Raw genomic sequence first — 14,035 nt, forward strand, 5'->3', positions numbered from 1 at the left:
AATAATTGCAAAGTGTCACAATAACTTGCACTCATATACTGTCATTGGTGTAAAACAAATGCCCCATGGCAGGTTATAGCTGTACGTCTGAACAAAACTGAAGCACCACAAAGTGAGAATCATCATAGAATCCCTATAGTGTAGAAGCAGGTTATTCAGGAGGAGAATGTGAGGACTGCAGATGCTGGAGATCAGAGTTGAAAAGTGTGGTGCTGGAAAAGCACAGCAGGTCAGGCAGTATCTGAGGAGCAGGAGAGTCGACGTTTCGGGCATGAGCTCTTCATCATGAAAGAGCTCATACTCGGAACGTCAACCTTCCTGTTCCTCAGATGCTGCTTGACTGGATGTTCTCTTCCAGCACCACATTTTTCAACATGCAGGCCATTCAGCCCATCTAGTCCACACTGACCATCTGTAGAGCATCCCAACCAGACCCATTCACCAACCCTATCCTTGTAACCCTGCATTTCCCATGGCTAACGCACCATGGCTAGCCTACACATCCCTGGACACTGTGGGCAATTTAGCACGGACAATCTTCCTAACCTGTACATCTTTGAACAGTGGGAGGAAACTGGAACACCCGGAGGAAACCCACACTGACACAGGGGGAATGTGCAAACTCCACACAGACAGTTGCTGAGGGTGGAATTGAACCCAGGTCCCTGGCACTGTCAGGCAACAGTGCTAATCACTGATCCACTGTGATCCACTATAGAAAATAATAAGTAGGATGGCAGTAAAAGACCCCGGGTCAAAGAGGAATAGGGGCGTTCTCCTGTGGCAGAACATAGACCAGTGGAACTCTCAGGCTGTTCTGTGGTGAAGTTTCCTCCAAATGAGAGGTGCAAGTTCTGCCTCCAGTCAATTAATTCTCTCTGAAGATGGCTTCTGGGATGCCGGGTTCAGGATGTAAACACTATCGATTTTGATTGTAGTGGCTCAGTGGGTGATGACTATAAAAGAGATGGGTGACACTCTCCCATGCCATTCTCAAGGGCTCCTATCTCTTCTGGTAGGTGTAACTTCTAATACATATTCCCACATACCCATGATAACCTGATCGCCTTGCTGAGCAAACATCCATCTACCTGCTCCAAAGGGCCACGTTACTCTTTTGAAAAAAATGATTTGTCTCTGCTCTGGTAAAGGTGCTTGACTCCTTAAGAAGAAACATCATCTCCACATTTACCCTGTCAAGATCTCTAAGAGCCTTGTATGTTTGAAGTTCAATTAGCAGAATGAACAGAGTTGTTCAGAACTACTTTTATATGTCTACACTGTACAGCATTTGATTGTTGAGAAAGATCTGTGGAAAGATGCTGAAGGATGCAAATCAACAGGAAAGCTCTAAAAAGAAAATGACTCAAAATTTATGTACATCAAGTCAGTTTCAGTTTCATAAATTGAAATTAAAAACTCATTCCCTGGGGCAGCAGGATTGTCCAGATCATGCCAACCAGTGCCCCATGGCATCAGATTTTATTAGAGGTGCAGGAATGTAGCTAATTGGCATGGTACAAGTTGGTGCATATCCTCCTTTGGGTGGATCCATGGTACCTGACTGATCCATGCCAACTGAAAGCTCTTGTGGTCACTGCCCCATGCCAGGTTTCAGGAAAAGGAGAGAGTGGGAATGGACTATTTAACCAAACATTGAAGTGTTCAGCTTTCTTCAACAACAGTCGACTCTCCAAACTATCATGAAGTCTGATGATCATTAACTTTCTCCAAATTTAGAGGTAATTACCTCACTCTGAGTAACTCACCTGGTTTGGTTTCCAAACATATCTTCTGAGAAATGTTTCGGGATAAATACTCCAAACGAGTAAAGTTGTGAACATAAAACCAATTCTTATCTGATCCCGCAATTGTCTGTAGTTCTTTTTCATCGGCTTTATCTACACCAACAGCAAGGATCTCAACATTGCTGTCTCTGATAGCTCTGGCTTTAGCATCCAATCCTTGTTTAACTGTTGCTTCCCCATCAGTAATGATGATCAAGAACTGAGGAACTCCAGCTTCTCTTCGTCCACCATATTGTTTACTCAGAAGAGTTTCTGCATGTGCAAGGGCTTCAACTGTATAAGTGCTTCCACCTACACTTTTTAATTGCATGATTTCCTCTTGCACTTTAGCTTTTGTTCGCCATTTGTCCAGCCGACATATGGTTTCGGGTGCATCACCAAATATCAAAGCTCCAATTTGAACCTTGTCCGGGCCAACGTTGGTCTGGTTCACCAGGGCCAACATGAAATTCCTCATGCTTTCAAATTGATACGGTTGAATGCTACCTGATCCATCGATTACAAATAAAATGTCAGCCTGTTCGGTCCTTCTGCAGTCTAAAGAGAAGAAAAAAAATACCCAGTGAATGTCTCACAATGTCTGGGAAAACAACGGACTGAAATTCCTTGCCATCCTGTCTAAACTCTGGAGAAGATACTGTAACCTTGTAGGGGCACTACTACCAGTGTGACTGCCAATGATATACCCCAGGATAGGAGTGTGGGATGAATGGGGAGGAATGGTGAACTGGGGTTTGCAACTATGATGACTCCAGCCTTGTGTCTTATGCCATCCAGTGTAAAAGTCCATGTTAAGCTTTGCTGAAGTCCTCTGTGACAATGAGAGTTCGACTGGCTGTTAGTGCTAGTCTGGAAAAGCCTGCAGGTTTCTCTTCACATCAAAGTTTTCATCTGACCAGACAACATGTCCATTCAGGTAAAAACACTTAAGTTTGGAAGTTTCAGCCAACCTAGGTTGTGCTGAGTTCTCGCTGATATGGGGTGATGGGCAGGAATGATACCTGTTACATAAATGATTTGGATGCAAGCATAAAAGGTACAGTTAGTAAGTTTGCAGATGACACCAAAATTGGAGGTGTAGTGGACAGCGAAGAGGGTTACCTCAGATTACGACAGGATCTGGACCAGATGGGCCAATGGGCTGAGAAGTGGCAGATGGAGGTTAATTCAGATAAATGCGAGGTGCTGCATTTTGGGAAAGCAATTCTTAGCAGGACTTACATACTTAATGGTAAGGTCCTGGGGAGTGTTGCTGAACAAAGAGACCTTGGAGTGCAGGTTCATAGCTCCTTGAAAATGGATTGCAGGTAGATAGGATAGTGAAGAAGGCATTTGGTATGCTTTCCTTTATTGGTCAGTGCATTGACTAAAGGAGTTGGGAGGTCATGTTGCAGCTGTACAGGACATTGGTCAGGCCACTTGGAATATTGCATGCAACTCTGGTCTCTTTCCTATCGGAAAGATGTTGTGAAACTTGAAAGGGTTCAGAAAGGATTTGCAAGGATATTGCCAGGGTTGGAGGATCTGAGCTACAGGGAGAGGCTGAACAGGCTGGGGCTGTTTTCCCTGGAGCGTCGGAGGCTGAGGGGTGACCTTATAGAGGTTTACAAAATTATGAGGGGCATGGATAGGATAAATAGACAAAGTATTTTTTCCCTGGGGTCGGGAGGTCCAGAACTAGAGGGCATAGGTTTAGGTTGAGAGGGGAAAGATATAGAGAGTCCTAAGGGGCAACTTTTTCACGCAGAGGGTGGTACGTGTATGGAATGAGCAGCCAGAGGATGTGGTGGAGGCTGGTACAATTGCAACATTTAAGAGGCATTTGGATGTGTATATGAATAGGAAGGATTTGTATGGGTATGGGCCGGGTGCTGGCAGGTGGGACTAGATTGGGTTGGGATATCTGGTCGGCATGGACAGGTTGGACCGAAGGTCTGTTTCCATGCTGTACATCTCTATGACTCTATGACTCTCATGTAAGCTAAAATATAATGATAGAGTTATAGAACAGAAGCAAAGGAAGATACCATTCAACCTGTTAGGTGTGACACTGCGTGCTACAGAACAGAATGGATACAGTTGTTGGGGAAAATGTAACAGGCTGGGCTTGGTTTCCCAAAAAAAGGAGAAAGCTGAGAGGGGAGATTTGATAGAGACGTTTAAAGTCTTCAAAGCATTGATAGGATCGAGGGAAAGAGTACATTTCCACTTGTGTGCAGACTAAAAGTGGATATCGGAAGATAATTCAGCGGAGAATGATTTGGAATGCGATAAGTGCAACCATATGAAGCAATTGAGGGAAATATTTTAGATTAATTTGAAGGGCATGAAAAGAATGGAAGGATTAGCTTTCAAGAAGTAGGGTAGGGAAACGCTTGTGTGGAGCAAAAACATCTGAACCTAGTTGGGCTGAATAGTATGTTTCAGTGCTATAATTATGTAAACTGATAATATGACCACGGTCATTCTACAAATGACACATAAGCAAACACCCCTCACCAGGGACTGAAGCCTTCTCAGTCAACATGTGCTGTACATGTGTAGTGAAAGTTATTTCCAGCACAGAGGGTGGCGAGGAGAGAGTGGGCCAGGAATGGGCCCACATTTTGGTGGGCGAGGAGAGAGTGGACCAGTTTATTTCCCAGACTAAAGAGTCGACCAGCAAAAACAAGAGTCTGCCAAATGCCAAGGGCAGAATGGGACTCTAGCACCTGACCCAGGAAGAGGTCCGGCTCAATAGAACTACTGGGTAATTTCATTGCAGGTAGCTCCAGCAGATGCAGCAGCACCGACAGTTTGCTACTGGACACTGTTGGTACTGCGGACAGCTCCATGTAGAAGACAGCCCTGGATCGTGGAGCAAGGTCGGTACAGTGCTACACACAGGCTTGCAGCAACAGCAAATCATTCTGATCACTAAAGCCTACTCTGCCATTCAACACGATCATGGCTGATCTGACTACTGCACATTTCCACCTATCCTCCAATAACTTTTCACTTCCTTGCTCACTAAGAACCCACCCATGAAAAAAAATCAAAAGGTCTGCTTCCACTGCCTTCTCAAAAAGAGATGTTCAAAGACTAATGACCTCCTGAGAGAGAAAAAAGATTTTCCACTCATTTCTGTTTTAATGAGTGATCCCTTATTTCTAAAACAGTAGTTCTAGTTCTAAGAGGAAACAGCCTTTTCACATCCACCCAGTCAAGACCCAACAGGATCTTAGATACATTTCAGCCAAGTCACTTCTTACTTTTCTAAACTCCAATGGATACAATTTGAGTCTGTAAAACCTTTCCTCTTATGACAACATGCCCATTCCAAAAGTATGGTATTAGGATGGTAAATCTCCTCTGATCTATTTCCAATGGATTTATATCCTTTCATAAATAAGAAGACCAGTACCATAACAACATTCCAGATGTGCCATCACCATTGCCCTATATGACTGAAGCATAGCTGCCTTACCTTTGTATTCAGTTCCCATTGCAATAAATGATGATATTACATTAAGATTCCAAATAAACTGACCTTCCTTTGTACTAACTTTTTGTGATTCAATCACAAGGGGACACACAGAAAACTATCCACTGCCTTTTCCTTCTGTAATCTCCTATATCTTTTTTTGTAACTTATTTTCCTATTGATCTTAGTGTTGTCAGCAAATTTAGCTCCATACCTTCAAATCCTTCTTCCAAATCATTTATATGAATTGTAAAATGTTGAGGGCCTAGCATTGACTTTTTTTTAACCTTACCACTCATTACATTTTACAAACCAAAAAATAACTGCATTTCTGTCTGTTTCCTGTTAGTGAGCTAATCTTAAATCCATGCAATATGTTAAACCCTATACCATAAGCTTCATTTTTTCACAGTAAATGTTGATTTAGCACCTTATCAAATGCCTTCTGGTTCTCCCTTATCAAGAGCATGTGTAGCTTCTTCAAAGTACTCCAAGAAACCGTTTAAATATGAGTGTTTTGGTCAGCAACTACTTGAGTAGGTAATTGGGAGAAGCAATGGAATTTCAAAGGGAAAGGAGTCTAAAGGTAAGGAGGCTTTACTGGAACTATTCAAGACACCAAACAGACCACAGCCAGAATATTGTGAACTGTTTGGACCCCTTAGCTAAAGAAAGATACATTGGGATTGGAGGCATTTCAAAGAAGCTTTATTAGATTGATCCTAGCTACAGAGGGACTGCTTTTTGGGAGAGTTAGAGTAGTTTGGGCCTGTACTCATTGAAATCTAGAAGAATGAGAGGTGGCTTTATTGAAACATAAAATATCCTTTGGGGACTTGACAGGATTAACGCAGGAAGAATGTTGCCCCTTATGGGAAAGTCCAGGATGAAAGGATATAATCTCAGAATAAGGGACTGCCCATTTAACACATACAACAGTGAACCTGAAATTCTTTACCACAGAGGCTAGTTGGCTAAGTATATTCAACGTTGACAGAATCAGATTTTTATTCATCAAGGAAATTAAGGGTCATGGAAAAATAGTGGAAAAGTGGAGTCGAGGGTTATCAGATCAACCAGACTTCACTTGAGTGGCACACAGACCTGATGGACTGAATAGCCTACTTCTGTCATATGGATTATGATCTTAATTCCAAACTTCTTTTTGAATACATTATCAGTCAATTCTTGGAACTCTTTATATTTGGAAGTGAAGGAAAATGTTAACTTACTTTTATCGGCATTGCACATCTCCCATGAAATTTCTGCTTCTTGATCTTTCAACAGATCAAAGTTTTCAATGTAGTGAACTTTTTCCGGGGATCCCCCTATTTCCTCAAGCTGCGCGTAGATTGCATCACCTATGCCCACTGCGAACACGGTGACTCCTTTATCCCTTATGGCTTTGGCTGGTTCAAGGACCTTATCCTGTGCCTGTCCATCGGTTATCACGATGAGATACTGTGGAACACCATGGCGACCCCCTTTAACTTCATCAAAATAGTTCAATGTAAATGTCAGTGCATTGCCAGTGAGAGTATTTGTTGCAATCTGTTTCATGTCACCAATTGCTTTGTACAGATCATTTTTTAAAGAGTATTTATTAAGCTGGAACATTAGCTTTACTTCTGTGGAATATTGTATTAACCCAATTTGAATCTTATCTGGTGCAATATTGCTTTTATTTACAAAACTTATCAAGAATGACTTCACTTTCTCGAAGTCTTCTTGTTTTATACTGCTTGATCCATCGATTAGAAAGATGATGTCAGCTTTACGGTCAGGATTGCAAGCTGAAAGAAAATAAAGCAGAATAAGTCTTTTCAAAATGCTGTGAAAATCAGCATAAAGAGAACAGCGATCTCACAATTTCATATAAGTTACATATATGATATCTATTTCTTTATATTTACACATATGTTCCCATGTATCTTGTATACTTGACAGATTTTCAGTTTCATTTCTGTTAACACTTTGTTATAAAGATATGAATAACATCTTCAATGTAAACATTTAGAATAATTCCAATGCATTAAGAGCCACATTATAATATGTTGCTTTAAATATTGTTTATATTTACTTCAATAAAGAAGTGTGCAGAATAATCTCATCATATTAACATTCCAAAATGTTAAAAGATTCAGGAGAGTTGGTACAAATGTATATTCCCTTTCATTAGAGAATCATAAATGAGGTTGTGAAATCTTAGGATTCTAGGTTCTCTTGGAAATTAATTTTTCCACACACAACAGCATTAAAAAATCTAAATATCCTTCACCCAAACTGCCATGCATTCTGAGATAAATGTGCCTTTGAGGCTGCGATCTGTAGATTTCCTTTTATTATGCCATTATGGAATGTGGAACCAAGGCAAATTCAGTTGTGTGGTGGCTAGCACTGCTGCCTCATAGCCTCAGGAACCTGGGTTCGATCCCAGCCTTGGGTGACTGTCTGCATGGAACTTGCATGTTATTGCTCTGTCTGAGTGGGTTTCCGCTGGGTGCTCTGTTTTCCTCCCACAGTCCGAGGTTGTGCTAGTTAGGTGGATTGAGCATGGTAAATTGCCTATAGTGTCCTGGGATGTGTAGGCTAGTTGGAGTAGTCTTGGTAAATGCAGAATTATGAGAATAGGGTGGAGGGTTGCGGGGTTTGGGTGGGATATTCTTTGGAGTGTCAGTGTAGATGCAATGGGCCAAATAGCTTCTTCTCGCACTGTAGAGATTCTATGATTCTAAGTAAATGTAGCTGATGTTCAGACAGACCACTGGTTCCAGACTCTCCGACCGGGGATATATCCTCCCTGTATCTCATCTGCCCAGCCCTGCTAGAATTTTATACATTTCAATCAGATCATAGAATCATAGAATCCCTACAGTATGGAAAGAGGTCCTTCAGCCCAACAAGTCCACACTCACCCTCCAAGAGTCACCCACCCAGACCCATTCTCCCACCTTATTGTCCTATATTTAGCCCTGACTAATGCACCTAGCCTACACATTCTTGAACACTATGGGCAACTTAGCATGGCTAATTCTCCTAACCTGCACATCTTTGGATTGTGGGAGTAAACCAGAGCACCCGGAGGAAACCCACGCAGATACGGGGAGAATGTGGAAACTCCACACAGACAGTTGCCTGAGGCTGGAATCAAACCTGGGTCCCTGGTGCTGCTTTCCTCCCATTACATAGAACATAGAACATAGAAGAATACAGCGCAGTACAGGCCCTTGGGCCCTCGATGTTGCGCCGATCCAAGCCCACCTAAACTACACTAACCCACTATCCTCCATATACCTATCCAATGCCCTCTTAAATGCCCATAAAGAGGGAGAGTCCACCACTGTTACTGGCAGGGCATTCCATGAACTAACGACTCGCTGAGTGAAGAACCTACCCCTAACATCAGTCCTATATCTACCCCCCCTTAATTTAAAGCTATGCCCCCTTGTAATACCCGACTCCATACGTGGGAAAAGGTTCATACTGTCTACCCTATCTAACCCCCTAATCATCTTGTACACCTCAATCAAGTCACCCCTAAACCTTCTTTTCTCTAGTGAAAACAGCCCCAAGTGCCTCAGTCTTTCCTCATACGATTTTCCTTCCATACCAGGCAACATCCTGGTAAACCTCCTCTGCACCCGTTCCAATGCCTCCACATCCTTCCTATAGTATGGCGACCAAAACTGCACACAATATTCCAGATGCGGCCGTACCAGAGTCTTATACAACTGCATCATGACCTCAGGACTCCGGAACTCAATTCCTCTACCAATAAAAGCCAGTACGCCATATGCCTTCCTCACCGCACTATTTACCTGGGTGGCAACTTTCAGAGATCTGTGTACATGGACACCAAGATCCCTCTGTTCATCCACACTACCAAGTATCCGACCATTAGCCCAGTACCCCATCTTTTTGTTATTCTTCCCAAAGTGAATCACCTCGCACTTAGCTACATTGAATTCCATCTGCCACCTTTCTGCCCAGCTCTGCAGCTTCTCTATATCCTGCTGTAACCTGCCACATGCTTCCTCACTGTCAACAACTCCTCCGACTTTCGTATCATCCGCAAACTTGCTCACCCAACCTTCTAACCCCTCTTCCAGGTCATTTATAAAAATGACAAACAGCAATGGTCCCAAAACAGATCCTTGCGGAACACCGCTAGTGACGGCACTCCATGAAGAAACTTTGCCATCAACTACTACCCTCTGTCTTCTTCCATCCAGCCAATTCCTAATCCAAACCTCCAATTCACCCTCAATGCCATATCTCCGTATTTTCTGCAGTAGCCTACCATGGGGAACCTTATCAAACGCCTTACTAAAATCCATATATACCACATCTACCGCTTTCCCCTCATCAACCTCCTTCGTCACCTTTTCAAAGAATTCAATAAGGTTTGTGAGGCACGACTTGCCCTTCACAAAACCATGCTGACTATCCTTGATCACATTATTCCTATCCAGATGTGCATAAATCCTATCCCTTACAATTCTCTCTAAGACTTTGCCCACAACAGAAGTGAGACTCACCGGCCTATAGTTACTAGGGCTATCCCTACTCCCCTTTTTGAACAAGGGAACCACATTTGCTATCCTCCAGTCTTCTGGGACTTCTCCTGTAGACAAAGAGGACATAAAAATCAAGGCCAATGGCTCTGCAATCTCCTCCCTTGCTTCCCAGAGAATCCTAGGATAAATGCCATCAGGCCCAGGGGACTTATCAATTTTCACCTTTTCCAGGATTTCCAACACCTCTTCTCTACATACCTCAAAGCCATCCATTCTACTTATTTGTGACTCAGTATTCTCATCTACAACAATGCCCTGTTCCTGAGTAAATACTGAAGAAAAGTATTCATTCAGTGTCTCCCCAATCTCTTCCGCCTCCACACGCAACTTCCCACTACTATCCTTGACTGGACCTATTCCTACCCTAGTCATTCTTTTATTCCTAACATACCTATAGAAAGCCTTAGGGTTTTCCCTAATCCTATCGACTAAGGACCTTTCATGTCCCCTCCTTGCTGCTTTTAGCTCTCTCTTCAGGTCCTTCCTGGCTACCCTATAACTCTCAATCGCCCCAATTGAACCTTCACGTCTCATCTTGAGATAGGCCGCCCTCTTCCATTTAACAAGGGATTCCAATTCCTTATTAAACCACGGCTCCCTCGCACGACCCTTTCCTTCCTGCCTGACAGGTACATAATTATCAAGGACACTCAATAGTTGCCCCTTGAACAAGTTCCACATATCCTTTACACTCTTGCCTTGGAGTCTACTTTTCCAAGCCACACATCCTAAGTCATGCCTCACCGCATCATAATTTCCCTTACCCCAACTATAATTCTTGCCCTGTAGTACACACTTATCCCTCTCCATCACGAGTGTAAAAATCACCGAATTATGGTCACTATCCCCAAAGTGCTCACCTACCTCTAATTCTAACACCTGGCCTGGTTCGTTACCCAGAACCAAATCCAGTATGGCCTCACCTCTTGTTGGCCTGTCTACATATTGTGTCAGGAAACTCTCCTGCACACATTGAACAAACACTGACCCATCTAACGAACTTGAGCTATAGCTTTCCCAATCAATATCAGGAAAGTTAAAGTCCCCCATAACAACCACCCTATTACTGTCACTCATCTCCTGAATCACCTTCCCAATCCTTTCTTCAATGATTCTAGGACTATTAGGAGGCCTGTAAAAGACTCCTAACAGGGTGACCTCACCTTTCCTATTCCTAACCTCAGCCCAAACTACCTCAGATGGCAAGTCCTCATCCATCGTCCTTTCCACCGCTGTAATACTATTTAAAATGCAAGTGATTAAAGGTCCAGTAGAACCAATCGGTCCTCATACGGTAGTCTCATATACCGCGTGAACCTCTGCTGCATTGTTTCTGTGGTAATTGTATCCATATTTAGGTGAGGAGGTCAAACCACCAACAGAATTCTAGGTGCATGAGACCACCAAATTCTTGGAGAATATCAACTCTCACAACCAGATACCTATGTCCTTGCTTCTCATGAATCTCCCTAAACAAACAATTGATCATTTCCATAATAAGAACAGATAACATTGGAAATACTCAGCAGGTTTGGTAGCATCAACGGAGACAGTAACAGTGTTAATAGTTCATGTCAAAGACCATGTAACATTCCTTATTTTAATTCTCTCATATGTCTTGGATTTAAAGCTGCGCATCTCATAACCACAAGTAAGGATTCTGCATTAACTCTTTGATTGTGTGGTTTATGACTGGACAGGTGCATTCACCTTCGTTCGAAGGATTGCAGTCCTGATCATGAGAAACAGCCCATCGGTAATTCATTGCCATCACAGAAGGCCATTTTTACTGGTGCAAGGAGATGGTAAAAAATGTTACTGTTGGTCTTCACAATAACTAATGAGGAAGTCACGCCTGAATTTAGATTTTTAAGAACACGTGGATTACTGCTATTTCCTTACCTTTATCTATACAGATGGCCCGTCCAATTTTGCTTTTTATATCTGATAAAGCATCAAAGTTTTTTATGTAAAAAACTCTGTTGTCAGCTCCCGCAATGAGCTGAAGTTCACTTTCCTTGGCAGCTCCTACACCAACAGCATAGACAACCACTCCCTGTCGCCTCACTTCCATCGCAGGACTCGTTACATTATCACTTGACTCTCCATCTGTGAGAGTGATCATTACACGCTGCACTTCGGTGTTCCGGCTTCGCTTCGCTTCATCGATATAAGTCGTCATATAGGTTAATGCACGGCCTGTTTCGGTGCCTCCTCCGATTTGAACAATTTGTTTAATCGCTCCCAATAGTCCCGCTTCACTAGTATATCGAGTTATTTCAAATTCAGATTTTACATGATCTGAATACTGCACAACCCCAACGCGAACTTGGTTTGCTCCAATACTGAAGAGCTTCGTTACCTCTGACAGAAATGTTCTAATCTTTTCGAAGTTGTTGGGCTGTATACTACCTGACCCATCAATCAGGAAAAAAATATCAGCTTGTTCTGTTTCAACACAGCCTGAAAGAGAAAGGGATATGGCTTCAGTTCCTAAAACAAAAGCTGGAACACACAGCAGCACTGATGCTCACTTGTAGGATTTATCCTAATTCCTGCATTCAAGATTTGTCAGCTTTCCCTTCAATTTGTGAAGCCACCACTTTGGTAAACCTAAAAAATAAAATTATAAATTACCTGCACTTAACATATATTAAATTGCACTTCAAAAATTAAGACAGGTAAATTGCACCACATATGGCATTGGCTTGAACATCAATTATTAAATTTGGGAGGTCACGTGTTCACTTCCCAATTCATCGGAACTGTGCAACCTCATCTAAAGCAGCAGGATTGAATGTAAATTTGATACAACACTCAGTTAGGCTGGTGACTAATTCCAGGGGCACGAGGTGAAAAATGCATACAGGTGAAAAGTCAGGAGAAGACAAGATGAGTGAGCTGGTTTTTATATCCATATCACAGCCTGAGATGAGAAGTCGAGGAGCAAGTCCAGAAGGAAGAGAAGGAGGCAGATGAGAGTGAAGAGCACAGGAGAATAAAAACCGGACAGGTCCTTTTTGTGTAAGCTCTATGTGAATGACTAATTCAAGTGTGACAACAGAAACTGTAACCTCAGTTCACCCGTTCATCAACCATCTCACACTGCTTACCTTCACTTGACTCTCAAAATGGGGAAATTCAAGCTTTGCAACTCTGACAGAGAGAGAGAAAGAGGCAGAATGGAATGCTGCTGTTTTTCTCATCAGAAGCTACCTGTTCTTTGCAGTAAAATGCTCAGGCTTAAACTTGGAAAAAAAAATGTCAACGTTCTTTCCTGCAACAGTGGCTGTGAGCTGTGAATTGATAACTCAGAGATATTTTTGAAGTACATCAATCATTCTGTACTTCTTACAAACTAGTGAAAGCTTTCAAACAATTACAGCTAAACACCAAGGGGCTGGTTAGCCGAAGTAGGATCTCAACATTGGAACTGGGAAGTAAAGATAACTGAACGGACTTTCTCGTTTTCCTTGACCCTGCAAATAGTCTATTTTTCGTGTATGTGCGTGTGTATGTGTCAGTGTGTGTGTCGGTGTATGTTGAGGTGTATGTGTGCCGGTGTGTGTGTGTGTCGGTGTATGTTGAGGGTGTGTGTGTGTCGGTGTATGTCGGGGTGTGTGTGTCGGTGTGGGTGGGTGTCGGTGTATGTCGGGGCAGGTGTGTGTGTGTGTTTCGGTGTAAGTTGGGGTGTGTGTGTTGGTGTGTGTGTGTCGGTGTATGTCGGGTGTGTGTGTGTCGGGATGTGTGTGTGTCGGTGTATGTCGGGTGTGTGTGTGTCGGGATGTGTGTGTGTCGGTGTATGTCGGGGTGTGTGTGTGTCAGGGTGGGTGCGTGTCGATGTATGTCGGGGTAGGTGTGTGTGTGTCGGTGTGTGTCGGGGTGTGTGTTGGTGTGTGTGTCGGTGTATGTCGGGGTGTGTGTCTGTGTCGGTGTATGTCGGTGTGTGTGTCGATGTGTGTGTATCGGTGTGTGTATGTTGGTGTGTGTGTGTGTCGGTGTATGTCGGAGTAGGTGTGTGTGTGTCGGTGTATGTCAGGGAAGGTGTGTGTGTCAGTGTATGTCAGTGTGTGTGTATGTCAGGGTAGGTGTGTGTGTATCAGTATGTGTGTGTCGGGGTGTGTGTGTGTGTATGTCGGGGTAGGTGTGCGTGTGTCGGTGTATGTATGTCAGGATAGGTGTGTGTG

The 14,035-nt window shown here is 43.1% G+C and overlaps 1 protein-coding gene across 1 annotated transcript in view; it reads right to left on the minus strand.

Moving 5' to 3' along the window:
* Nucleotides 1-14,035, minus strand: part of LOC122564423 (collagen alpha-6(VI) chain-like) — a 178,737-nt gene that overhangs the window by 87,824 nt on the left and 76,878 nt on the right. The window contains exons 13-15 of the mRNA XM_087978572.1: nucleotides 11,751-12,311; nucleotides 6,504-7,064; nucleotides 1,770-2,345 (exon numbers count right to left, since the gene is read on the minus strand). Of these exons, the coding sequence (XP_087834698.1) occupies nucleotides 1,770-2,345; nucleotides 6,504-7,064; nucleotides 11,751-12,311 (1,698 nt within the window). The remainder of the gene's footprint in view (nucleotides 1-1,769; nucleotides 2,346-6,503; nucleotides 7,065-11,750; nucleotides 12,312-14,035) is intronic.

Source organism: Chiloscyllium plagiosum, unplaced genomic scaffold (genome assembly GCF_037043375.1).
Source record: "Chiloscyllium plagiosum isolate Xiang-an unplaced genomic scaffold, Cpla_swu_hap1 HiC_scaffold_34, whole genome shotgun sequence".
NCBI lineage: Eukaryota > Metazoa > Chordata > Chondrichthyes > Orectolobiformes > Hemiscylliidae > Chiloscyllium > Chiloscyllium plagiosum.